This window comes from Prosopis cineraria, unplaced genomic scaffold (assembly GCF_029017545.1).
Source record: "Prosopis cineraria cultivar Desert tree isolate PC_DT_omini unplaced genomic scaffold, ASM2901754v1 PC4, whole genome shotgun sequence".
Classification (NCBI taxonomy): Eukaryota; Viridiplantae; Streptophyta; class Magnoliopsida; order Fabales; family Fabaceae; genus Prosopis; species Prosopis cineraria.
The window spans coordinates 39,157,443-39,185,339 of record NW_026555335.1 but is presented as its reverse complement, the minus strand read 5'-3'; the positions used below and the strand labels follow the sequence as shown (position 1 = coordinate 39,185,339).

Here is a 27,897-nt window from a genome sequence, read left to right as displayed (position 1 = left end):
AACAAATATGTCATTTCCAGTTGATGAAGTGAGACTTTTATTTCATAAGGATTGAAACTTAGTTATTCATCATTTTAATAAATTCTCTAATTTATATATTAGCTATTTTGTTAAGATGTCTCATTTTATAAATATAATTTTTTATATTTTTAATCATTCTCACCTATGCCACGAGAGGTGATGGATGATGTAAAGGTTGTACTTATAGGCTCAGTCATGTTATACTTATTTTTAGTCTAGGAATGCACTTTTTTGTTAAAAAAAAGGTATCTTGTGTTTTTTTTTTTCCAATTTTATTGAAATACTTATGTATACATTTATATTTGGAAGAATGAAAGTTAGGTTATAAAGAAATAAATTAATGATAGTTAGTTTCTCAAAAAAAAAAATCACAAAATGAATCATAAATATCAATTCAAACTAGGAGAATTCATGAAATGGGATGGAATTAGAACATTCTTGTCTTATGTCCCATTTTGAAAAAAGACCGGCACTAAATTTTGATACTGTGTCCCATTTCATCTCAAAAGTCATTTTATCCTGTTAGGAATTGGAACATGATTGAGATGAGATCGAAACATCTCACCATCTCGATAAATTGGACAATGCGGGAGAAAGGTCTGGATAATAACATTCATTAAATTTTTAAATCACATGATTTCTTAAGTCTAAAATTAAAACAATATGAGTACATATTGTTCTTCTTAAATATAAAAGTAAATTTAAAGTTAATTATTAAATTTTATTAATTATAGCTATAAATGCATAACATATTATGATAGTAATTACAAGTTATCTTCAGGCTGTAAGAGTAACAATCACAAACAAACCGAACACAATATCAAGACGTTGTTCTTCTTCTTTAATTAAAACATGAAATAAAGCAAAAGGTATGATATAAACAAAAATTATTAAATAAAGAAATATAAGAATAAATTATATTAATATATTATAAAGAAACATATTATCCTGTAATATTTACTCTATAAATCTATATCATTAAAATTATTAATATAAAAAATTTTTAATTTTAAATAAGAATTGCATGTATTAAAATTATAATTGATATAATTACCATGAGTATAAATTATATTAATATAATTAATATATATTTAAAAAATAATATATATATATATATATAATATTTATGATGGAATGTCTCGAGGGTAATCTTGTGTCCTATTCTAAATTTCTTCTTCATCCCACCTCATAAGGTCCCGTTTCAATTGTTTTTGGGTTGGGATGAGAGTCATCTTAATATGACCCAAACAAAATCGAATCAATTGAAAATAATTCAAATTGAATACTCTCTAATTTAAATAGTTACAAATAAAAATTTCTATTATAATTTAAATATTATATTTAATATTTAAATACTTATTTATGATTAAAATTTTTGAATTTACAATAATTTAAGTCGATGTTAATTTATTTTTAAAAAAATTTGTTGGGCTTAACTAATATTAATTTAATTTAATGGTTCGAGACCTTTGTATTTTTTAAAAATTGGCCCCATTGGAGCCTTCAAGGCTGGTTGCCTGGTTCCGTTCCGCCCCTGCAGTCGCGGTCTTGCTCTCATACACTTCGCTCTGATTTATTCTCGCACAGTCGCATGCTCCTGCAACTTTGCCGTTGACGGTCTCTCCATCTTCCCCCGTGAGTCACTGGTCTTCCTTTTCCTTCTCCGTCTTTCTCTTCGGCGTCGCTGGTCTTCATTCAATCTGAAGTCGAAGCTTGTGGTTCGTGGCCTTTCACTCTCTTCGCTCCATCGCACCTAAAGCTCGTTCCTCTCTCAATCTTGTGGCCTCCATGTAAAGTCCCTGTCCCTACTCTCTGATTCATTGTTCTTGTGGTGGGTTTGTTTTTTTTTTTTTGTCAAAATGGGAATTTCATTCAAAAAATTCTTTACACTAGGGAGGTCTGGTGTAACCTGAAAAAAAATAAAAAAAATGCCACGAGACTACAAAAATACAATCAAACAAATGAAGAGAGCAAATCATAACCTTATACTCTCTGATTCATTGTTCTTGTAGCGCGTCAATTATAAATGACACGATTTTTTGGCCATTAAAAATTACACGATTGATTCATTGTCTGAAATTTTAATTATATAAATGATTCATTGTCTAATTGGTTTTATTATTTGGATTGAAATTATAAATCATGCATTTATACAGAGTATTCTCTGATTGTTTTCTGCTGGTTTACTACTCTGGATTGTTTTTATATCTATGTTTTGAATATTGTGTTGCTTGGATGACAGTTATGTAAGTATATTGGGTTTTAATATTTATAGAATCAAATATCTAAAATTTTATATGCATATAAAGATGATTCTGGAGGGTTATGACGATATAAATGCTCCTGATGCATAGTGTGGAAAGTAGATGACTGATATATGCACCTCGTTTAATTTAGAAACAGAGAACCATATTGCGGTGTTATTTTAATGGAAATTTCACTTATTGTAGCGTTATTATATTGAAAATTAGATATATTATGGATTTGTGATGCTACTGTATTGATAACTCGACAAATTGTGGCGCTATATGCATATAATATTATTTTTTCATTTAATTATTACATCACTTGTTTGACTACTGTTCTAACCAGCATAAAAATTGTGATTTGCTGGCACTTCCAGTCTGATGTGCAGTTTGGTTTTTAAAACATTGGCTTTATTTTGAACTTTGAAGGTTCAAAGTATTCAAAATATAGCTCATACTAGCCAAGTTTGATTGCCTTGGGTTCCTATGCCGTTTTTGATTTTTTCAGTCTTAATGAACTTTTGAAAGACTTGCATTCATTTACAAAGTATTGTTTCCTTTTTATCACGGTGAGTTACTGCACCTATGTATGTAAAACAAGCACTTTTTTTTGCACCTTTAACGTGGATAATCTTATTGTGGCTACCTCTCATCTTTGACATCTGCATCTATTGCAAAGATCTAATATTTGTTGCTTTGTTTTTTTTTGTATTTTTTTTAATGTGCAACTTTTGATTAACCTTTTTATGACTGATGGGTATTTTCAGCTCATTCATTCAGTTTTTCTTGGCCTTTCAATTTGTTTTAGTCTTATTTCTGGTGTTTTATGCTCTCCATGCAGTGAAGATGGGGAATGATGATAGTTTGAAGGCATGGGTATCAGACCAGTTAATGTCACTACTGGGATATTCTCAGCCCACTATCATACAATACATTATTGGACTATGTAATTCATTTCAAACCACTTTCCATACTGTTAATTTCTTCTATATTATCTCTAAAACTGATTTTGGAAAATGTATGAGGCCTGGGGCTCATGTGAAATATTTTGGAAATATATTATTGTTGTTGCAGCAAAGCAAGCTACTTCACCAGCTGATGTGGTGGGCAAACTGGTTGAATTTGGGTGCTCATCAACGGGTGAGACTTGTGCATTTGCTGAAGAGATTTTTGCAAGAGTTCCTCACAAATCATCTGGCTTAAATGTTAGTTGTTTTATATGTGAGGCACACTGAACGTATAGTTATAGATTTACCATCAGAACATCGTTTATCCTTTAAAACTTATATGTTGGGAGCATCTTATATCTTTATTGCATTGCCATGCTTGTTGTATTATGTGTCAGATTTATCAGAAACAAGAGCGAGAAGCTGCAATGCTGGTTAGAAAGCAAAAGACTTACACGATTTTGGATGCTGATGACGATGATGACAGCAATGATGGATCTTCCATGCGAACTGGTTCTGAGTCCAGAAAGACTGAAGGTCGGAAAAAACGGTTCAGGAAGAAAAATGAAGTGGATGATGATGAAGATGATGAGGCAAAGCTCTCTTAACCTAAAATTTTACTTTCATTTTCTTTTGTCATGGTAAGCTGCTGGTCAGTGGTTCTTCTAAGAGCATTTGACTTGTTTTGACGGAATGGAAACCTGCAGGTAATTGCAAGGGAGGAAAAAGAGAGACAAGTTAAGAGGCGAATTTCACCAGATGAAGATGATGGTTCGGAGGTACTTTTTTGTGTGTATAAATGTGTGTTTTAATGCACTAAATAGTTTTCTAGATAAAATACATATGAGATATATTTTCTAGTTTCTACTGATTATGATTTGTGCAATCAGCTGGATTTATGTGCATGCTCAGAATTGGATTTTACTTAAGTTCTATAATTAATATATTCAACTTTGCATTGATCTTAGATGTTCTCCCATTGGTTAACTAGAGCCCTTGCTAGGTGATACGTTGATCTGTATTTGCAATAAGGCTAGTGAGATTATTATTGTCTTTCAAAAATATGAGTTATGGAGGCTTGATCTTCTTGTTTATTCTCGCAATGTCCCTTGTTGAGATGTTGTTTTCTCTTATGATGCTGGAATACATGAGTTTTAGATGAATGTTATGTTAATCTAATGTTGATGCAGTATTAGAGGAGAAAATCTATCCTGTTATCTTTTTTTTTTAATCACCTAGTAATTAGTAATTTAGAGTTTGTAACTGATAGGAGTCCTTTTGGGTTTGTTTTTATGATTATCATGGGCATAGAGAGATGTTATTCCTTAGTAGTATCTTCATAGGTTCAGGATTCTATTATTTTACTCCTTCTGTCTCAAATTATAAGACAACTTTGGAGGTATTTATTGTCCCAAAGTATAAGTCAATTTGAGAAAATTAAGGTTTCTTTAATTATGATTTTTCAATATTATCCTTCAATTGGAGACTGGAGAGAGAATTGAAATGATGTTGTAGTGTAAATAATTAAGTGTGTAGGAGCATTTTTGAAAGTTTATGGTTTTGTTTTAAAAAAATAAGTTTGTAAAGTATTATCGAGCTTTGTTAGTATGCGTAATCTTATCTCAAATTGTCTTACAATTTGGGACGGAGGGAGTATTTGATTTTTGTTAGGATTTCTTGTTTTGGATTGCTTTGTAGTCTGCCATTAATATCATTCCTGATTAATATAATATTTTAAGTAAATGATTTATAGAGTAGTCATAGTTTTTTTTTCTTGTTTGGGTTCCTTTGACATTAGGCAATCGCATGTTTTCCCCATCTGTTTTCGTCTTTTGTGATTGCTTGTTGATATGCAAACAGTCAGAAGAAGAAAGGTTGCGTGACCAAAAAGAAAGGGAGGAATTAGAGCAACATATAAGAGAACGAGATGCAGCAGGGACAAGAAAGGTACTTGTGTTTGTGTATATTTCAGCTACTTTTTCTCTTCCTCTTTCTTCAATTGTGGGTGTCTGGTCTGCTTAGACTTTATTCTTGCCTAATTTGCATTATTTTGGATGGAGGGTATAAACTATCATTTTATGGAATCAAACAACATTCATGATCTTGTTCTTTGTTAATAAGGATATGAATAAGTTAGTGTCTGAGTTACTGGCTACATGAATTGACTATGGCTACTAAGGCCTTAATTTTGGCCTTTACCGTTTGAAATTGTTGTGCCTATTATGTTTTGTTAAATGATCTTTAAGAAAAAAAATTATATTATATACTCACATGTGTGTATAGTTAATTGGCTGAGATCTGACTCAGAAACTAGGCATAATGTATAAAATTTCCTTGGCTCAGCTATTAACAGGTCTTTGGTTTTTCTAACTCTCTTTCTATGTTTCATATCTTGATCTTTTTTCTGTGTTTTTTTTTTGGCAGTTAACTGAGCAAAAATTAACACGAAAGGAGGAAGGTATATGCATTCTATATCAGTTTATTGCCATGCCTGAAGTATACATATAAGCTTGCATGCATATTTATATAGATTTGTATGTTGGTTTTTTGACCTTTCCTCATTCTTTCTTGCAATAGAAGAGGCAATTCGAAGAGCTAATGCTGCAGAGCAGAATGATATTGAAAGTCTAAGGTTTATTTATATTTTTTAATTCATTGTTCATGTGCTATGCATTTTATTTATATAGTCAGGACGTCTTCATTTTATAGCTGTACTGGTCAATGCCTTGGTAGTTTATGGTCCAGGTCTTTGGAGAAAAAAGTTCCTTTTATATAAGCCATCTAATCTGTATTTATCTTTTATATTTCTCAAATGTTCTTTAATGATAAAAGCATCTCAGATGCCATAAAGAAGTTTTCTCAGTAGGCCCCTTGTTCATTATAGAGGTTAGTTTAATTTTCAATTTTTCATGGGAAAATTCTACAGCCTCTTCCTTAAAACATGCCCACATTATACTGCATCAAATTTCCCGTTGTATTTCTGTTGAGGATGTTCAGTTATGCTACTTTGTGCTTCATATGAATTCTGAATTTGGATCCTCTCAATTGATGCATAATACCATCAGATTGTGATCTGACCTAATGGCGATGAAATGAAGACCTTTGTTTATTTTATTTTTTTTAAAAACATAAAGTTGTAACTCCTCCCTCAACACCATTAGATCACAATCTGATGGTTAATACTCTTCAATTGAGGCTTAATTGAAGAAATTTCAATTCAGGGGATCCATATCAAATTCCTTTTATTTCTTGTTAAAATCTGAGGAAAAAAGTGAAAAATGAAAATGTGAGGAATTCCTTCTCAACATGTGAATTTCTTGTTATTTGCCATCAGGAATTCTTTAGTTGAGTGATTTTGCGGTATTCATGATAGTTTGCACCCAATGGCAAGGACTTGAGAGCACCACCACCCACTCCAATAAAAGAAAATTGTAAGAAAATAAAGGAGGATGAGAAATGAAATAGATAATCAAGCTTCATCTTACACTTATCTTGAGCATCGTTTTTCAAAAAATTATGTTATAGATATTCTCTTTTTTACAAAACACTCTTATTTGTGCTTATACTAATTTTCTTTCATGGATTTTTCACATTTACTGTCTTACTTACTTGTACATTTTCGGATTGGCAAAATCAGTTGGTTATATTCTCTCATACAAGGAATAAATTTTGACTGCTTATGAAAAGGGCCAAAACTAAGCAATATTTTATGACACTTCCTGTTTTGTGCTTCTGGTTCAGAAAGGTTTCAAGGCAAGAATACTTGAAGAAAAGGGAGCAAAAGAAATTAGATGAACTGAGGTTTGATCTTGCTTCATTGTCTTATTTCTTGGCACTTTTAGATTATTCAGTCTCTACTGTTGAATAATTGATTTTTTTTTCTTCTAATTAAGCTGCTTTATATGCTATAATATTGAGTTATTTTTTATGATTGGATATGTCTTTACAATATAACATGTTTTATCTCAGAGATGATATAGAAGATGAGCAATATCTATTTGAAGGGGTGAAGCTTACAGAAGCAGAATACCGTGAGTTCAGGTAATTTATCTCATTACAATTCTATTAAAGTTTTCTGGTTCAATTTTTTGGGGCTATTGAGAGGCAATTATGTTTTCCCTTCTGAAAGGTAATGCATGAACTTTGAACATCACTCTTCCATTATTTTGATTTTAAATTACATTTAAGCTGCGATTCTTTCCCCCCTCATCTTTATTGATATTCCACCCTTTTTTACTTAGAAATAGTAAACATCAAATAATACAACAAGCCTTGTCCAACTGAATGGGGTTGGCTACATGAATTGTACAATGTTATTGTGTTCTATTATTTATCAAGCTTTTCGAAATGTTGTTAACTAAGTGGTCTTGATTAACAACTTTCATAAGTCATTTCTTTAGCATTCCTTTGCCCTTTTTAACAAGGCTCAAAATTATCCATTCCATTCTCCTTATTAGTGCCTCTTGTGGTTTTCTTTGTACATGTCCAAACTATTTCAAATGATTTTCAAATAATATTTGTATAAAATAAGTCCCTTTCTTTTCTTCCTTTTATTATTCCAACATGCTATTATACTTTGCTAAAGGATTGCAACATAACTCATATAGAATCTTTTTATCAATTTCGTTTGGATGATAAAATAAGAAATCACTCCAGAATTTATAACAGAGGCAATGGTACCCTTTCATTCCCTTTCCTGTCAGTTCTGAATTCTTCATCATTTACTTTGCTATCTTCTTTATCACCCATCTGTTAAACATAAATGTGTGGGTCTACAATATCTGATCTCATTTTACCACTGCTAATGCTGCCACCGCTGCTACTGCTGTGATGACTACTATTTTATCTGGAGACTGAGTAGAAATTCAGAAATAATTAATTCCTCTTGAAGTACAATTCATAAAATGAGATGCTGAGAAACTGTGCTCTTAACCTTCTTGATTGTACTTTATAATAACAGGGTGCCGCTTTCTTTACTGTTTGAGACTCTATTTTTTGTTATTGCTATTGTTTTTGTTTTTTTCCTTTTCTTTTGGAGGATGCCTTATTCTACCCTAACATCATTGATACCTTTTCCTTTAAAGTTTTAGCTGTTTACCTTCACCCAAGAATGAGGTCACCTTGAAGTCAACCCCTTAATAAAAGCCCATTGTGCTTGAAGTGTGGAGAAGGGAAGAGTGATCAAAACCTAGATGTCTTGGTGAAGAATACTGTGGAATTGTTTTAACAAACGACAGATTGAGAGCTTAAGATATTCAGAGAAAAACTGATCATGAGTTTCTTTACATCATTATACAAGCAAATCTCACTCACTTTGCACATGCTTTTTTTTTTTTTGCTGCAAACAGCTTTAGGCCATGTGCCATATCTACATCGCCAAGTAACTCTCCCCTTTATGCTCAAATGAGGTTGCATGTTGAACTTGTTTGTTTAGGATATGTACTTGCATTTGGTGTCTTCTGCTTGCGCATGTGAAGATTACAGTCCCCCTATCACAATGCAGGAATGCTTGCAAATATGTGCTTTATTGTCTTTAATTTGGGAGAAGTCTCAGTTCATTCTGTTCCCCAGGTATAAGAAAGAGATTTATGATCTTGTAAAGAAGCGGTCGATGGAGGAAGATGATGTGAATGAGGTAATGATAAGTTTATAACTTCGCATGCCTCGATTAGCAGGTCAAATTTCAGTTATTATTCATTGTTAATGTTTATTGACATATAACTTTTGAATTTGAAATTGTTTTTCAATTATTTTCTTTTTGTTTGGGTTTGCAAATGCTTTCTATTGACTAGAATTCACTAATGCTAAGACTGTGGAGCTCAAGACTAATTCTTAAAATATAATATCAATGTCTCATTGGCAAAGGAAAGTTGGCATTAAGTTATTTTTTTTCATACTTTTGACCTGTATGGAATCTAGGCAGTGACATGTGATTCAAGTTCATTATTTAGAGTTTGAATCCCAAACAATGTATAACTGTTATTGGCAGCATCATTATTGTTATATATGTACAGTTTGAATTCCAAACCATGTATAATTGTTATTCTCGTTGCAAATTGTACAGCTTCTTCCAAAAAAATAAAACAAATTGTGGTTCTTAAAATGTTTCCTCCACTTTTGATATTTTCAAGACTGGATTTGGATGGTCTTGCCTTCATAGTTTCATTTTTTGTTTAGATTCTTTAAAGTTACTGAAAGTGGGCTATCAATACTACCATATTGCCATCGGTACTGGTAGGCTAGAGAATCAGTTTACAAATTACAAATTTCAATTGATGATACCATTCTATTAGTTTACAGAAGTTTTTTTCAGGGCTTTTGGGGGGGGGGACAATTCATGAAACATGTAAATTTGCAGTCCTTGAAAACATATTTTGATGAGCGAAGATTGGAACATCTGTATACTGTATATTGTTACTTGTGAACTTAAAGTCATTTCTACATCCTCACTAAACTTCTATGTCAAACTGGGAGTGCAGTACAGGATGCCAGAAGCTTATGATCATGAAGGGGTTGTTAATCAGGAAAAGAGATTTGCTGTGGCTCTGCAGCGCTACAGGTTAATTTTACTTCACATTAGGATATGCTGTGATGTTTCAGTTTACTTATCACCATGGTTTCAAATTCTAGAAAATATGGAACCGGACAAATTGATATCTCATTTACAATGTCACCATAATAATCAGAAACTATAATGTCCGGTATTTCCTCAGATTTTCTTTTGATGTAAGCTGACAGATGAAGTTTCTAACAGTACCTAATCTTTCATTTTATTGTTTACAGGGATCCAAATGCTGAGGAGAAAATGAACCCATTTGCTGAACAAGAAGCATGGGAGGAGCACCAAATTGGTATTTTTTTTCCCCCTGACGCTTTATCATTATTTTTCTGTGTATTCCAAACCAGTTATATTTTGTTATATCATTCTGTATATACATCTAATTTATGTTTTTCAGGGAAGGCAACGTTGAAGTTTGGTTCTAAAAATAAAAAGCAAACATCTGATGACTATCAGTAAGTTGTTTTTATAGATTTATTTTGATACTAGTTTTATTTTAGAGATTATATAGTGATTTGTTACACTTGCTTATTGGAAGGCACTTTAGTATTTACGTCCAATGTTAGTGATATGAATGTATAGTAAATCATGTGATTGATTGGATCACTCCTTGTTTAACTGTGAAAACTACAAATGATTAATTGTATTTTATATTCAGGTTTGTGTTTGAGGACCAGATAGATTTTATTAAAGCATCAGTGATGGATGGAGATGAGGTATGTCAATCACAAGTTGACACATGCTAGATTCTTGGAACTATACTTGTGTTTGAATCAGCCTCTCTTTGCAGTTTGATAACGAGGAGATGACAGATTCACTTGAAAAGTCCAAGGCCAAGACAGCTTCAGAGGCACTTCAGGTAGTGTGTAATTACTGACATCAAGTAAGCTTTGAAAGCGAGGGTTGGCAATTTTCTCTGATGCTAGCATGTCACAAAGAACCCTAATGTATTACCTTCAGCTACTGACCATCTTAAGCAAAAAAAAAAAAAAAAAAAGTACAAGCGGAGATTAGACAGGCCACAAATTTAATATTCTTGGTATCATATGTCAATTGGAAAGATTGAGTGATGAAATAATCTCATTGATCATGCATGAATTTGGCTGTTTTCGATTTACATATTAAAATTCTACAAGTTAAAAAAAAAAAAACCATCATTCTGCAAGCTTGTATGCAGTTTCCTCACTCTTAATTGTCTTCTTTATTCAGGAAGAGAGGAAAACATTACCCATCTATGCATTTCGGGATGAATTGATCCAAGCTGTTCATGAACATCAGGCATGGCTTACTTCCACTTGTTTTTAGTTCCCTTTCTTTTCATTTATCCCTTACCCACACTACTATTAGATGGAGTATGATTCAGATCTGTTATTCATTCTAAAAATATGTACTAATTTCAATTTTTGACTAAATAACTTAAATGAACTAAATTACATATATTTTCCCTTCATGAACCGTAATTTCTTTTCAGTATATCTACACTTTGGAGTTGTTTGATATGTAGGTATTTTAGTTAAGAAAAAATATGCATTTATGTTCATGGAGAGTATTTGTATAAAACAAATTTTAAATTGGACTGAAGTATAGAAGAACTTGATTTCTAGAAAAGGGAGCAATATATTTTAAAAGTCAAAGGAGGTGTTCATGTGATTTTAGTGAAACATAAAGCAGGTTTGTCTAATGACGGAATATATTCAAGTGGAAATTCCCAAATGTATACTCTTCGCGGATGATATAGTTCTTATAGCAGAGACAAGAGAAGAGGTTAATTGCAAACTTGAGTTATGGAGGAGGACATTGGAGTCGAAAGGTTTCCGTCTAAGTAGGAGTAAGACGGAATATTTATATTGTAAATTTGGTAAGAGACTATTCGACAATAATTTGGAAGTGAAATTGGGAGATCAAATTATACCTCAAGTGGAAAAGTTTAGATATTTGGGAGTCATTATTCAAAATGATAGCGAAATCAGTGAAGATATTTCACATAGGATTCAAGCTGGGTGGTTTAATTGGAGAAAAGCTAAAGGAGTTATTTGCGACCGTAAGGTGCCTAATAAACTTAAAGGAAAGTTTTATCGCACTGCTATCAGACCGGCAATGTTATATAGTAGTGAATGCTGGACTCTAACAGGACAGCAAGAGTATAAAGTTGGAGTAGCAGAGATGAGAATGTTACGATGGATGTGCGGACATACACGTAAAGATAAAATTCGAAATGAGCACATACGCGAAAAAGTGAGGGTAACACCTATTGAGGAAAAAATGATAGAAAATCGGTTGAGATGGTTTGGGCATGTACAAAGAAGACTAAGGGAGGCACCAGTGAGAAGAGTGGAACATATAACTTTGAGTCCGATTAAGAGGGGTAGAGGAAGGCCTAAGAGAACACTCTTGGAAGTTGTTGAACGCGATCTCTTAATTAATAATATTTCTAAAAGCTTGATAAATGATAGAGCACAATGGCGTTTTGCAATCCATTTAACCGACCCCACCTAGTGGGATAAAGGCATGTTGTTGTTGTTGTTGTTGCTATCTAATTTATTCCACAAATTATTAAAACCCGGGCTTCATGCCTCTTTTATGTTTTCAAGGGAGTTGTTTGGATTTTTTCCTCTCCGAATTTGGACTTCATTTCTGTCACCTGTGAACTTCATTGTATTCCTTTTTGACCAGAGTACTTGCTAATAGTTCTATATTCATTCAGAGTGTATAATCTGACAAATAACCTTGATCAACTGCTTTGGATAGGTACTTGTTATTGTTGGTGAAACTGGTTCTGGAAAGACTACCCAGATACCCCAATATCTTCATGAAGCTGGGTACACAAAGAACGGGAAGGTATCATTTCATTGTTTAATTAGCTTGCGATGTGTTAAAATTCTTTTACAGTTTTTGTTGATGTTTTAGTAGAATTTTTTTGTGTTCAAGCTATTTTAACATTTACAAATTTCTTGTTGTGTGGTCACTGGTAAACTCATAATTTGTTGTTTATGTTGTGTCTCTGTCAACTAATGTTTGTAAATTTGTGGACAATTAACTGCCTGTACATTCTATAATGACGAGCATCAGAAGATTATTTTAATTGTATCATTCTGTGTTATTAATGATGATGAGCATCATAAGCTTATTTTTGTTGTATCATTCTGTGTTATTAATGCAAATTGTAGCCACTTCTGCTCTCCTTCCTGAATTATTGCAACCTTTTTGGGTATTGGTAGAAATAAATGGAGCTCTGCTGGTTATTTTAAAGCGGGTTAAACTTCTTAACAGATTGCATGTACTCAGCCTCGACGTGTTGCTGCTATGAGTGTTGCTGCTCGAGTCTCACAGGAAATGGGTGTGAAATTAGGACATGAGGTAGGATCCCTTCATCAATACAATTGTTAATTATTTTTATGAAACATTTGCTGTTGAAGGGGTTACTTGTGACTAAAATTGTGTCTTAGAGCTAATGTTTGTAGTCATCTGGGTGAAACAGCCATTTCTAAAAGATTTTTTTATTCATGAACTGTCTATGTCTTCCTTTTTTTCCCTAGTTGAGTCTTTCAATCATCGTTCAAGTTTTCATAATTCAATTGCTTTAATTTTTGAAGGTTGGTTACTCCATTCGTTTTGAGGACTGCACCTCTGAGAAGACTATTCTGAAATATATGACAGATGGAATGCTGTTGAGAGAATTTCTTGGTGAACCTGATCTGAATAGCTACAGGTGAGCTTATATTTTTGAGTTGGGTCTTGATCAGTTGATGCGATGCAATTCTTATGAATTTTTGTTTCTAATTGCAGTGTTGTGATGGTGGATGAGGCTCATGAAAGAACACTTTCAACTGATATTTTGTTTGGATTAGTAAAGGTGAGCAGAAAATTTGTTTTATGGATTCAAAATCTTTGTCTTTTATCATTCAAGTGGAGTGATGGACAGTTGAGTTGTTTTTCTTGAACAACGTGCGTCCTGACTCTTTTTCATGAAAGTTGAAGCATACAACTGCTTGTGTCTTGCATTTATTATCTTCTATATGTATAAGAAATCTGTTATAATCAGGTTTTTGCAATGATTTGCCTAGCTATGTTTGTTTAATAATGGCATGTAATTTTTTCTGCTATTATTTTACAATTATACTTATATGGATGCATTCCCTCTTTATGACCCATCAGAGCAAGATACTTATGTTCTCTGTTTTTATCCCATAGGATATTTCTCGTTTTCGGCCTGATCTTAAGTTGCTGATCTCGAGTGCCACACTTGATGCAGAGAAGTTCAGTGATTATTTTGATTCTGCTCCCATATTCAAAATTCCGGGGAGACGATATCCTGTTGAAATACACTATACCAAGGCACCAGAAGCTGACTATTTAGATGCTGCTATTGTAACTGCTCTCCAAATCCATGTAACTCAACCTCTTGGGGATATATTGGTGTTCTTAACTGGTCAAGAAGAAATTGAAACAGCAGAAGAGATCATGAAATATCGAATTAAGGGCCTGGGGACTAAAATTGCTGAGCTAATTATCTGTCCTATATACGCAAACCTTCCAACTGAGCTGCAAGCCAAGATATTTGAACCGACTCCTGAAAGAGCACGGAAGGTAGTCCTTGCTACTAATATTGCCGAGACATCATTGACTATTGATGGGATCAAGTATGTTATTGATCCAGGGTTTTGTAAGATGAAAAGTTATAATCCAAGAACAGGAATGGAATCCTTGTTAATAACACCAATTTCAAAAGCATCTGCAAATCAACGAGCCGGTCGCTCTGGAAGAACAGGTCCTGGAAAGTGCTTCCGGTTGTATACTGCATACAATTATTACCATGATTTAGATGACAACACTGTACCAGAAATACAACGGACTAATCTTGCAAATGTAGTTTTGACTTTGAAAAGCCTTGGGATTCATGACTTGCTGCACTTTGATTTTATGGATCCTCCACCTGCTGAGGCTTTATTGAAGGCACTGGAGCTTCTATTTGCATTGAGTGCGTTAAATAAGCTTGGTGAGTTAACAAAGGTAGGTAGACGGATGGCAGAGTTCCCCCTTGATCCCATGTTATCTAAAATGATAGTGGCTTCAGACAATTACAAGTGTTCGGAGGATATCATTTCTATCGCTGCTATGCTTTCTATTGGGAACTCGGTATTTTACCGTCCGAAGGATAAACAAGTACATGCAGATAATGCACGCATGAATTTCCACACTGGAAATGTTGGAGATCATATTGCACTGCTAAAGGTTTAATTATTTAAGAGTTAGCCCCTTGACTATTTCCATAGTGAACGCCTGTGATATTTTAGACACCTAATTTTAACTGCTTAGGCATTTGGTTTAACCTTCTGTTTATGCTAATTCATTGGGAGTTTTTGCTGTTCAGGTATACAATTCATGGAAGGAGACCAATTACTCTACACAGTGGTGTTACGAAAATTATATACAGGTGCTTTACGTCAGTTTGCAAGTTAGTGCTGTTACGTCTATATTTAGTGGAAATATTTGGTGTTGCTGATCTCATATTTAATACCAAAATAGGGCATGAATGTGCTGAGAAGAATATATCTTTAAGCGTCTGTAGGTCCTAATCCTAGTGGAACGTGTTTTATGGACGCAATTGATTGGATATCTTTAGTGATGCCAATGTATAATGTTTCCCGCACAAGCATTGTAACTCATGATCTCACTATCCAAGATTCTGTAACCTGTCTTCTTTCCTTGAGTTTGAATTTTGTTGGAATTTCTTTTATGGATTTTCTTCTGATGTGCAGGTGCGGAGTATGAAACGGGCTAGGGATATCCGAGATCAACTTGCAGGCCTTTTGGAGAGGGTTGAAATTGAACTAACTTCAAACGAAGGTGATCCGGATGCCATAAAAAAATCGATAACATCTGGTAAGCTCTCAATAGTTGTACTTTTGCACTCTTTTTTTCATAGCCTACTTAATCTAATTTTAACCACTGCAGGCTTTTTCCCACATTCTGCAAGGCTGCAAAAGAATGGATCTTATCGGACCATAAAACATCCACAGACTGTTCATATACATCCTAGTTCTGGATTGTCTCAGGTACCTTTCAGCTGTAAGCTGTTAATAATTCGCTTAGTCTATCTCTCCAATGAATTGTTTCCTTCCTTATGCAATAATTTGGAAAAAAATTTGCTTGGAAGATTTCTTGTGAACTAAGCAGGTTGAGCGCAAAACTAACTAAGTGTAAACAATTCATTGAAGAGATTGGCCTCAGTGCAATTTCAATAGAAATTTTACTTCATAACAAGTTTTTGAATCTATTATGGTGCAAATTATCTCGTTACTCTTCATGGCTAATTAATATTGTCACTAAGCTATTAAAAACAAGACTGGTCAAAGTGCTAATTCAATGTTTAATGGTTAGACTATGGTTGAAACAATTGTATGAAATTGGTATGTTTTTTAATTTCATCTTGAAAATATTATATAACAAAATTTCAATAATGATTTCATGATATTTTAACCAAAAAAAATCTAAAAAACATGCGAGGGAAGGAAAAGTGCCAGGAAGTGAGAAGACAGATGATGAGAGCAAGAAGAAAGAGGACAAGAAAGCTATATTTGCTAAGAGAAACTGAGAGAGAGCTCAGCTCTATAATAAACACAAAAGAATTTATATGCAAGAGTTGACAACTAAGGGAAATTCTAAGGTTTTGCTATTGATAACTTGAGAACCGAATCAGTGTTACAAGGGGGAAGTCACTGATTCTGGCCAAAAGCCTGTTCCCTAATACTGAAATAAATTACAAGGAGACAGAACATAGCAACACAGAACAAGGTCCCTCGCTAGTGTTCGAGAGACCAACACTCTCCTTACTTCTATCTCGCTCTCAAAACATAATCTGAGCCCTAACAAAATAAGAACAAAATATTAAAGCAAGTAAAAAGGTGACCCTAGCATCTAAACTGAATCCACACCTACCCCATGCGCATTATGACTTAATGCTTAAATTCTTTACCCTTAGGATAATAGTTTTGACCGGCTGGATTTATCTTTTCTGCCCCTTGTTAGCTGTTACCCCTGTTCATGATAGATTCAACAAATTTTTACATTGGCTGTTGATGGCCTAACACAACCCTCCTCCTTTACCCAGGCTTGGGACCGGCTATAAACATAAGCGGAGTTTGAGTGGGGCGCAACATGAGGACTTCCCAGGAGGTCACCCATCCTAGTACTACTCTCGCCCAAGCACGCTTAACTGCGGAGTTCTGATGGGATCCGGTGCATTAGTGCTGGTTTGAGTGGATTGGACTACATCAGGGATCATCTCTGAGTCCTTATTTGTTCAACTTGATTTTAAATGTTTTGACGGAACATATTCAAGAGGAAATCCCGAAATGTATGCTCTTCACGGATGATATAGTTCTTATAGCAGAGACAAGAGAAGAGGTTAATTGCAAACTTGAGTTATGGAGGAGGACATTGGAGCCGAAAGGTTTTCGTCTGAGTAGAAGTAAGACGGAATATTTATATTGTAAATTTGGTAAAGGACTATTCGAAAATAATTTGGAAGTGAAATTGGGAGATCAAATTATACCTCAAGTGGAAAAGTTTAGATATTTGGGAGCCATTATTCAAAATGATGGCGAAATCAGTGGAGATATTTCACATAGAATTCAAGCTGGGTGGTTTAATTGGAGAAAAGCTAAAGGAGTTATTTGTGACCGTAAGGTGCCTAATAAACTTAAAGGAAAGTTTTATCGTACTGCTATCAGACCGGCAATGTTATATAGTAGTGAATGCTGGGCTCTAACGAGACAGCAAGAGCATAAAGTTGGAGTAGCAGAGATGAGAATGTTACGATGGATGTGCGGACATACACGTAAAGATAAAATTCAAAATGAGCACATATGTGAAAAAGTGAGGGTGGCACCTATTGAGGAAAAAATGGTAGAAAATCGGTTGAGATGGTTTGGGCATGTACAAAGAAGACCAAGGGAGGCACCAGTGAGAAGAGTGGAACATATAACTTTGAGTCCGATTAAGAGAGGTAGAGGAAGGCCTAAGAGAACACTCTTGGAAGTTGTTGAACGTGATCTCTTAATTAATAATATTTCTAAAAGCTTGATAAATGATAGAGCACAATGGCGTCTTGCAATCCATGTAGCCGACCCCACCTAGTGGGATAAAGGCTTGTTGTTGTTGTTGTTAGCTGTTACCCCTCTTATTTGTCTGACATCCCCAACGGCTACATCAGAAACCAAGAAAAATGCTCTGATGTTGCAGAGATTGAAACGCAGATTGAAGAAGAAACTGAGAGTGAAAAAGTCATAATGAGAAGAGGGAGCAGATGACGATGCTGAGAAGGGGGAGGAAAATATTGAGAAGCCAAAAGCCTTAGTTTAAAAGATGATAGGGAGGAAGACAAGAAAAAAACCGTAACTGAGTAAGAGTGAAGAAGGTACAAAAGTTGAAGCTCCAACTGATAAAATGAATGGGAATAAAGGCATGGGACCCACACGTGAATACAGTAGTGAGTGAGTGAGAGTAGAAGATGGTGAAGGAAGATGAAACTGAGCTGGGAGGAGAAGCTGAATGCTTGTGCTTGCCTTCACTTTATTTACTTTAAGTCCCACATTGCTTATGTGATGGGAGAAGTTGGATCAGGTTGTCTATAAAACGCTAAAGGATGGGAAATTGATTGAAAAGCACATAGGCTGAGGCATAAAATATTATCCACAGCCCAAAACTCATTATTTCCTTTCACTAGTTTATTAAAGCTGGTCTTATTGTTTACTGGTTGTTGGTTCCTAATCGGTTTAACTTTGTCTGGTTTGGGATTAGTTTAGACTGGACTGGAGTATCGTTTTCATGTTTTCCAATTGAACCGTCCAGTTCAGTTTTTAATATAGGTTATGACGTACACAAAGTTGCTGCCTATCAACTCTACATCATAATTATTATTTAATGGCAGTCCAAGTTTATATAAATTAAAAGTCCCAAACCTAGGAAGAACTCAAGTGGACAGATTTTTAGTGTCATGAAAGTTAAATATATGTGCCGCTGGCTTGAATATCTGTAATTTAACCTTGTCTTGCCTGCCAATATCATTGATTGTGAAGGGAGCTATTACTTCTGATCATAAGTTTTCAAATGCTTGTTGCTTTAGACCTCCTTTTCTCAAATTTTTTCAGGGGAGGTTGGGTGCTCCAATGCCATTATAATATTCCTATTACACAGTACCTAGTAAATTTGTTCCGTTATTCATGAAGGTTAATCAGCATTTAAATTGTAATCTTGTCGGATTGATGCTTGAACTTGTTCATAAGCTATGGAACATTCCTCAGGACCTTGTTCTTCCACTCAATTTGAAGCTTCCTGTAACAATTATTTAAAGCAATTAAAGAATCTTTTATGTTGCTTACACATGAATGTTCAAAACACAAGTTATGACTGCTATGTTCTTGCAATGAATATCTAACTGATACTCTTTCCTGATTCTTATTTATACTTAATTTACATTTCAAAGGTGCTTCCAAGATGGGTTGTATATCATGAACTGGTTCTTACTACCAAGGAGTACATGAGACAGGTAACCCTAATCGTTAATCAATTCATTTTTCTACTACGACATCTTTGACTGGATAATACTTATTAATAGCTGAAGCCACCTATTGGAACTGCAGGTCACAGAACTAAAGCCAGAGTGGTTGGTGGAGATAGCCCCTCACTATTACAAGCTTAAGGATGTTGAAGATGGTATGCACTTTCCTCACGCAATTCTGTTTTATTTCCGCAAAGAGTAATTATAGTTGTTGAGGCTTTTTCACAAATAACATGGGCTTTAGCTCAGTCTTTATGTGAATAAAATATATGCAAAATGAAACTTTGTCAGCATGCAAGCAAAACAGGTTTATAATGAGTTATGACTATTTTAGATGATGTTCCCTTGCAGTTCGTTATTTTCATTTGTGCTGTGGTCATTCTTCAAAGGAAAAAGAATTTGATGTTCTAAGCCTAGGGATTTTGATGGATATCTTGATGTAGTTCAAATATTCACGTTTAAAGCATGGAGGATTGATTTTGTGATTTGTTATGTGTTATCAGACTGCTTGTTAAAGATTGCTAGTCTAGTCATTGTAATTGATACTCTTCCAGAAATTTATCCGTTATAACATTTGAATAATCTAGAATTAAATTCTACCCTTATCTTAGAATGTGACATCATAAAAGCTTGGCGCTTGACTGCTTGTAATGAAGCTTAGGGTTTAATTCAGTAATGGGTGGGAAGTGTCCATTACAGCGGTCCGTTTGCACCTCACAGGAATTAATGAAATGTTTGTTTTGGTTTGTGCGGTCTGGAACGTTCATTTAATTGCGAATTGATGGTTGTGATGGACTCTTGTTATTTGTCTCTAAATTTGCATATTAGTTTCTGAGAGGGAATTTGTTCAATCACCATATAATATATCAATGAGGTTTAGTTTATCTTTAGCTGAATTAGATTGTTTGTGGCAGCTGCTTCCAAGAAAATGCCTCGAGGAGCAGGACGAGCATGATTGGACAGACAGCACGCAAATTTCTGGAGATGGGTTGGGAGGATTAAAGAACGCTCATCAGGTGGATGTGAGAAGAGCTTCTCTTACCGGCGGGACAAGGCAATGTAAATAACATTTTGCAGATTTAGAGTAACATTATTCACATTGTGAAAAAGAAAAGAAATCAAATATCGGCGTATCCTTAATTGATATTGTAAAATGCATGGCCCCGCTTGCAGCGTTTCTTGGTAGGGAGGGGTGTGGTTGGCTAGTTCAGGGAAGCCCAAACATGGCGCCTCTTTTTGAGTTTTAGGGTCTGTTTGGTTTTCCTTTTGGATCTTCAAAAGGACGTTCGAAATGGATTCTGAATTTAGATGTTATTTGGTTTCTAATTTTTTTCAAAAAGTCCATTTAAAAAATTCTTTTCAAATGTGATTGAATGTGCTCTTGATCAACTTAAAATGATGGAGCTTTTAAAAAGTGAGATGTTATTTGATCATACTATTTTAAGTTTAATTTTTTTATTTAAAAAATAGTTAATTCATTAAAAATATAATTATTATTTAAATAATAATAATAATGATTAGGTATCAAGTTTTAACATTATAAATTGAATAATTAATCATTTTAATTTTTAGTATTAATGTATAATAAAATTACAATTTTTATCATATTTTTTAAAATTACAAATTAAAAAAGTATAAATAATTAGAGATTAAGTGTTTTAACATTATAGGTTAAATTTTATGTTATTTAAAATATTTTATATTTATATAATAAAAATTATAAATCACTATAAATTAATATTTTTTTTGATAATAATATATTCAAAAGTATATTTTACTATTATAATTTAAATGATTTTTAGTTTATTAAATTAATTTTTTAAAAAAATATATTCAAATACAAATATCGTTGTAACAATTAATTTTTTTTAAATTAATTTTTGTCAAGTGAATCTTTAATAAATGAAAATGTATTTTTGGCAAGTTGAAAATTAAACATATAGTTAGCTTCAATTTGTAACCAAATTAAACATATACTTAGCTTCAATTTGTAATCAAAAGGGGTTCCTGGAGATGTGTTTATTTATTCCATGGGGTTGCATAAGTTCATTTGATTTGGCAAATACTCCCTCCTAGATGGGTACAAGCCACTTCTAATTAATTCATATTTAAGCAAAAAAAAAAAAAAAGGGTTAAAAGTTAGTTTAAACAAATATACAGCTTTCAATATTATTCTTATTAATTATATTGAGACACACCATCATTCTTACATAGTAATTTATCTTGAATTTTTCTAGTAAATAAAAAGCTGTGATGCAGTTTTTAAATTCTTCTAATCTTAGCATTTAAATTGGCACTTTTAGGTACCCTCATTCCGAATGATAGGTAAAGAATGCAAACAAATGTAAATGCATTTTCCCCTTTTTGCACTTTATCTCTAATAATCTATATATGAAAAATTTGAGGGGAAAAATAGGTTAAAATATACTCCCTCCATTTCAAAAATGTAAGGTATTTTTTGAGGAGTTAAATGTTAAAAAATATAAGATATTTTTAATTTTTTGAGGTGTAATTATTATTTTTTTTCATAAATGTTCGTATTGATAGTGACTTTATATTTATTATAAAGTGTTTAATAATGATAAATATGAAAAGATAGGATTAGTTTGAAAATAAGGAACTACTTTATTTAACAGTGAGATTTAGTTAAAAATACCTTATATTTTTAAACGGAGGGAGTATATGAAATTTTCCTAAACTCTAAAGTAAAATGCATACAATCTCTTTCACTTTTAAAATTTAAAATTAACTGCCTTAAATATTTTTTACACAAAACTCCAATTATTAATAACTCAGTTATCTTATTAATATGGTTTTCCCTTGTCAGATTAATAAAACATGTGGCACTTGACAATCACTTTTTAAAATTTAAAATTAACTGCCTTAAATATTTTTTACACAAAACTCCAATTATTAATAACTCAGTTATCTTATTAATATGGTTTTCCCTTGTCAGATTAATAAAACATGTGGCACTTGACATGAAAAAAATAATTTAATATTTTTAACACAGCTTAAAGAAGGGTGAAATTGCAATTTGCTTCATCCACACTGTTTGGATGTATGATGAAGATAATTGTCAATCAATAGGAAATGGTAAATAATAAAGAATGAAAAGGTTAACATTAATTAACGTGCACGCAGCTCATGCCATGGAGTCCAGCACTTCATAAATCATTTTAAACACATTTCACACTCAAAACCACATTTTAGCCAATAAAAATCATCTGCTCAAAAGTTGTGGTTTTAAAAAATTACATTTAATTTTCTTAACCTCTATTTTTAAGAACTAATTAAAAGTCTTCTACAACTAATAAGTGCTTGTTTGGAATCTCATTTAATTGATTCAAACTACAATTTATAATCCTAAAAGCCAGGTAGGGGTAATCAATTAAAGTTGGTGTAAGTGGTAAAGGTTTTCTCATCACTTAAATAAGTAGTTGGAGGTTTGAATCTCAACACTTGTATATGTAACAATTTAGTTACAAGAGGTATCTCATTTGTCTTCCTAAATTTGGGAGAGATAATCTCTATTGTTAGTGAAATCTATTCTTAATGCTATAAAAAAAGCCTAGTTAGGGGTAAAAAAAAGGTTTAGACAAGAATAGTTAACACATGAGCTATTATTTCTCAATTATAATTAGGTTAGAAATTTACTTTTGAAACTTTTATATTAGTTATGTTGGAACTTAATCGTTGATAGTATTTAATATATTTTAAAATTATTAAACAATTCATTCATTTTTTTTCTTTTCTCATCAAGATCAGGCATGCCTTTATCAAAAAGCATTTATACACCCACCAACAAGGCCTTTATGTTGGTAAGGATATTTGATTCAATAATCTTGTAAGTTATTTGGTTAAATTCTTATCAATTTGAGTAACTTTTATTGGTAGCAATTATCATTTAAACTTAATAGTTAGTTTAGATGAATCGAGTCTCAAGGACTCACTTGGGCCAATATATATATTTCTAGGCTTAAAAACCACTTACAGAAGTATTTATAAATTATCCATCAACAATATCTTTACATTGATAGTGAGATTTAAACTCATAATTTTGTGAATTTTGTGTCAAATCTTTATTAATGGAACCAGCTATATTTAGCTATTGATTTAATTGGAAGAGGATAACTAAATTGCAAAAGTATAATGAGCTTTTTTGAAAGTGGGCATGTTGACAGACCCCACCAGCAACAATAATAATAACCGTTTGAATTTCCATTTCGTTCACAAAACAGACACTTATTGAGGCATTTCAAAGGTGACAAATAGATTAAGAGTATCCAAACATGCAACTCACAATATCCTAATAAAACCAAATATTTGTCAGATTCAGAACTAGTCCACGCTCCAGTTGATGTAAAATATTTCCTCTTCTCTAAAAGATATGTAGTACATCCAAGCCAAGTATTATGGGTGGAAATTAATACCACAATAATAAGAACCATTATCTCAATGGGACTAAGCGTAAAATAATAATTTAACAGCCCATAACTCTACGCTTGAAACACCATTCTCCATCAAAGTTCTAATGGAACCACACTCCCATGCTCATGGGAATGAAGATTCCTAAAGGAATGGAATGGGAGATTCAACCTTGCAAACAAATATATTCCTATCTCAAGATTATTTAAGCCAACGAAAGACGGAATTAATATCTCACATATTAACTATTAGAAAGTAATAACAATCTATATATCTAATTACTTTTTATATACAACAAATACATATATTACAATCTTTACGAAATCACGACTTATATACAGTATTTTAATTTAATTTAATTTTGACTTTTTTTGGTGATACATTTTGACCTATTTTGATTTGCATTGAAGTCCGCTTTTTCTTCTCTTCAATTATTGTTAGGTCCTATTATTATTTTTATTTAAATTTAATAATGTAAGACTAATAATTTCTTGCTTAAACTCTGAAAATTGCTTGGCCATATCAAATCAACTCATCAAGAGGGGAGAGAAATTGACCATAATGGTCTACAATTTTCTAATGGCAATGATGAACAAAATTTAGACGATAGAGTAATGAGCAATCTAAACGAGTAGAAATATTTGAATTATGGGATTTATTTATTATACATTTATTTTTCTAGCGGAAATGTGGGATTTTTTTCCTCACATATAATTAATTAATTTAGATAGTGTACGGCTCATTGCGAGAACGGTAACGGAGAGCAAGGCACGTCCCGGCGCATGTTAGTGTAGCACACAATCATGGCCCATAGTAAAATCTGGATGAGGATGATGAGTCTTGAATATTGCAATTATGGATATGGATAAGCAACGCGAATAGTACGTGGAAATAAATCCAAATTCTTTGACCGTTATAGTTCAGTCATCAGCGTCATCGAAGTTTCCGAAATGCTCTAAATCAACGATGTAATATCAAAAGTCTATAGATTCAACGGCGAAGATCTCAGGTATAACTTAGCGGTACGTATAGTGGAAGTAGATTTTTTTGAAGTTATTTATGAGCTTGTGATGCACTCTCTTTGTCAGCGTTTCGATCAGAGAGACAAGAGAGAGACAAACCAGAGAGTTAGAGAGACAGAGAGAGAGAGAGAGAGTTATGGCGGCTACCGGAGAGAGTCCACGAAGCCCAGAAGCGAAGCTGGGGATGCGAGTGGAGGATCTGTGGGACGTTCAGGAGCCACAGCTAAGTCCCACCGAGAAGCTTAACGCTTGCTTCGAAAGCATCCCAGTGTCTGCTTTCCCTTCAGCTCCTTCAAGTCAAGGTGATGATCGTGTTAATTTACATATATTTATATGATCATGTACATGGAATTCCTGGATTGGCTGAATCGCTCTATGATATTTGATTTCAAATCGATCCTGATGAAAATTCAATGTACTGATGATGATGTCTGTTTGATCAATGGACACGCTCATCATTTTTATCTTTGTATCTGGTAGTAGTCTCATATAACCAATTCATTTATTTTTCTTACTTTCTTCCTCTGTGATTGGATTGTGTTTGAACGTGTAAAATTTCTGTGTTCAGTGGTGGAGATAAAATCAGACGCCACCCTACCGGAAGCTGTAGAAATACTAGCACACCACAATATTCTGAGCGCACCGGTGGTGGATGTTAAAGCACCTGAAGGTGCTACTTGGATTGACAGATATATCGGAATAGTTGAGTTTGCAGGAATTGTTGTATGGGTCTTGCAACAGGTTAGCATCCCAACTTACTAACCTACAAGGAATGTGCCCAAATAATGAAAGGGGTAAAAAAGTTACGTGTGTGATAATAGAATGCATGTGGTTCGGTTTGCGTAAATTGGTTTTGGTTTTGGTTTTGGTTTTGGTTTTGTAAGCCAACGTGGTAATTCATATCCTTGACAGTCTGAGCCTCTATCTCCCAAGAGTCCAACCAGTGGAGGTGCTAATGTAGATGCAGCTAATGGTTTCAGTTATCCTCTAGAACTTGGAGGCTTAGGATTTGGATCTGCAGCAACAACTTCTGGCAACTATTTTGAGGATCTAACTTCTTCTGAATTTTATAAGAATACCAAGGTTGTATTGCCCCCTTGCAATGTTGACTGAAAGCAAAAGATTCTTGTAGCTGATTTGATTGAATCTTATTTCACTAGCTAACTGTTTAGCACACAGGTTTGTGATATTTCAGGATCATTCCGCTGGGCACCATTTCTTGCATTGCAAAGATCAAACTCATTTCTGACCATGCTCTTGCTACTTTCGAAGTATAATATGAAGAGTATTCCTGTGGTGGATCCGGGTGCAGAAACTATTGATAATGTTATTACACAGTCTGGTGTTATTCATATGTTGGCGGAGTGCGTGGGGCTTCAGTGGTTCGAGAGTTGGGGAACCAAGAAACTATCTGAAGTTGGTCTTCCCGTGATGACACCTGATTGCATCATCAAGGTGTGTAACCGTCTTAAGTTGAAGTTCTGTTTCAGCTAATACAAATGGTGAACATTTTAATCTGTCATACAATTGTAAAGAGGCAGCTTTAATGCCATGCAATTAATACTAAGAAAATCTCTTTCGCTTACATCTCACCCTTTCAAGGAGAATGATTGTTACTGATTTCCTTTGCAATGGATGATTTTTTCTTGTTTGCAGGTTTATGAGGATGAACCAGTGCTTCAGGCGTTTAGATTGATGAGGAAAAAGAGGATTGGAGGGTTACCTGTGATAGAAAGGGGCAGCAACAAGGCTGTGGGTAACATAAGCCTACAAGATGTTCAATTCTTGCTAACTGCTCCAGAAATTTACCACGATTATAGGTTCAACAGCTCCTCTGATCTCTTCGATTTATTCATCCTTGATATTGCCATTCTTTTGATCTTCTGTGTGGCATACTCATTGGTTGTTTTTATAATATGACAGAGCTATTACAGTAGAAGACTTTCTGACAGCAGTTAGAAGCTATTTAGAGAAGCACAAAGAGGCCTTCCCAATGTTGAGCGCCTTGGTTACATGCCAAAAGGATTGCACTGTCAAAGAATTGATTCAATTGCTTGACCATGAGAAGATTCACCGGATATATGTTGTGAGTGATGATGGTGATCTAGAAGGAGTGATCACACTCAGAGATATCATCTCAAGGCTAGTGGACGAGCCCAAAGGCTATTTTGGTGATTTCTTTGATGGTGTTCTTCCTCTGCCTCCAGACAGCCGGGTTTAACATGCTTCAAGAATGAACAACTTTTCAGTTCTTGATATCTAATTTTCCTATCTATTAATAAAAAAAATTGTTCTCTGTGCTTCCTATTAGGGATAGAAGACGGTGGACTTACTAGTGTTTGTGACGTGTAGTTTGCAAATTACTTCCGTACGTCTAACCACAGCATGAGAGTGAGATTGTGTGTATTCTGTTGTTTCCATGAAACCATTGAACTCTTTTTTGTAAAGCGAGCTCCCTTTCAACCGTACGAGTTCTCTGCATCATTATGCTCTCTTGAGGTTAAGAGATCGTAGAAACGAAGCCGTTTTTCTTGAGAGTCTATTTGGGACACAACATGCGACTTTCAATTCCACAAGGTACTGGAAATTTCTGCATGATTCGCATGGTTATGTTATGCTCCCTGGTCCTGGTTCCAGAGGTGGGGTAAGATTGGTGCTTTCATCTGTTTTTGTCAGAAACTATGCAAATCTTGTCCTCTGTGCTTGGCATGGGGATTGAAGAATGAGCCGCATTATTCATGAATTGTAAATGGTTCATCTTGATATATATCTTATATTGATGAGGATAAACTGATGTTTCTATCAATTATCCAGGAGAGCAAGGTGAGGATGCTAGTAAAAGGACTCATTTCAATGATGATATAACTGGATATTCACACTGACAGATCACAACTTTTGAAGCTTGATTGGCTCCTGATACATGTCCGTAGGCCAAAATATGCAGTGAAAAATAGATGAATAACATGTTCACGTTTCATCATCCAAAGTGAGATGTTAGTAAGAGAGGCGAAATTTTAAAATAACATATTTATATCTATAATATATAGATAGATAGCTTATTTTTTAACCCATCAGCCATTTCAAAATGTGTGCGCGTGTGTAAATTGAAGAG

General features: G+C 33.8%; 2 protein-coding genes and 1 non-coding gene across 6 annotated transcripts; 2 read left to right on the top strand and 1 right to left on the bottom strand.

Annotated features, from left to right (window-relative positions):
- Positions 1–1,520: 1,520 nt before the first annotated feature.
- Positions 1,521–20,699, top strand: LOC129308473 (pre-mRNA-splicing factor ATP-dependent RNA helicase DEAH1-like). Of its 4 annotated transcripts, none has more exons than XM_054949582.1 (28): positions 1,521–1,811; positions 3,109–3,213; positions 3,342–3,472; positions 3,613–3,807; positions 3,922–3,993; positions 5,075–5,161; positions 5,639–5,672; positions 5,792–5,846; positions 6,956–7,015; positions 7,184–7,255; positions 8,786–8,849; positions 9,694–9,773; positions 9,998–10,065; positions 10,171–10,228; positions 10,432–10,489; positions 10,564–10,632; positions 10,983–11,051; positions 12,522–12,611; positions 13,044–13,130; positions 13,367–13,482; positions 13,560–13,626; positions 13,965–15,005; positions 15,145–15,207; positions 15,533–15,656; positions 15,729–15,829; positions 19,261–19,323; positions 19,418–19,490; positions 20,250–20,699. In XM_054949582.1, exons 2-28 carry the CDS (start codon positions 3,114–3,116, stop codon positions 20,288–20,290), a joined length of 3,138 nt encoding a protein of 1,045 aa, XP_054805557.1. In that variant the 5' UTR covers positions 1,521–1,811; positions 3,109–3,113; the 3' UTR covers positions 20,291–20,699. The 4 variants fall into 4 exon arrangements, with proteins under 4 accessions (XP_054805557.1, XP_054805556.1, XP_054805558.1 ...); XM_054949581.1 differs by having other exon boundaries at positions 15,145–15,228; XM_054949583.1 differs by lacking the exon at positions 1,521–1,811 and having other exon boundaries at positions 3,106–3,213; positions 3,342–3,407; positions 15,145–15,228.
- LOC129310184 (5S ribosomal RNA) lies at positions 16,922–17,040 on the bottom strand. The gene has a single exon (XR_008593027.1). It is a non-coding gene; the product is annotated as a 5S ribosomal RNA (ribosomal RNA).
- A 4,152-nt stretch (positions 20,700–24,851) lies between the features above and the next one.
- Positions 24,852–27,669, top strand: LOC129308644 (SNF1-related protein kinase regulatory subunit gamma-1). Its single transcript, XM_054949909.1, has 6 exons — positions 24,852–25,087; positions 25,354–25,526; positions 25,698–25,868; positions 25,965–26,240; positions 26,442–26,605; positions 26,709–27,669. Exons 1-6 carry the CDS (start codon positions 24,922–24,924, stop codon positions 27,004–27,006), a joined length of 1,248 nt encoding a protein of 415 aa, XP_054805884.1. The 5' UTR covers positions 24,852–24,921; the 3' UTR covers positions 27,007–27,669.
- The last annotated feature ends 228 nt before the right edge of the window (positions 27,670–27,897 follow it).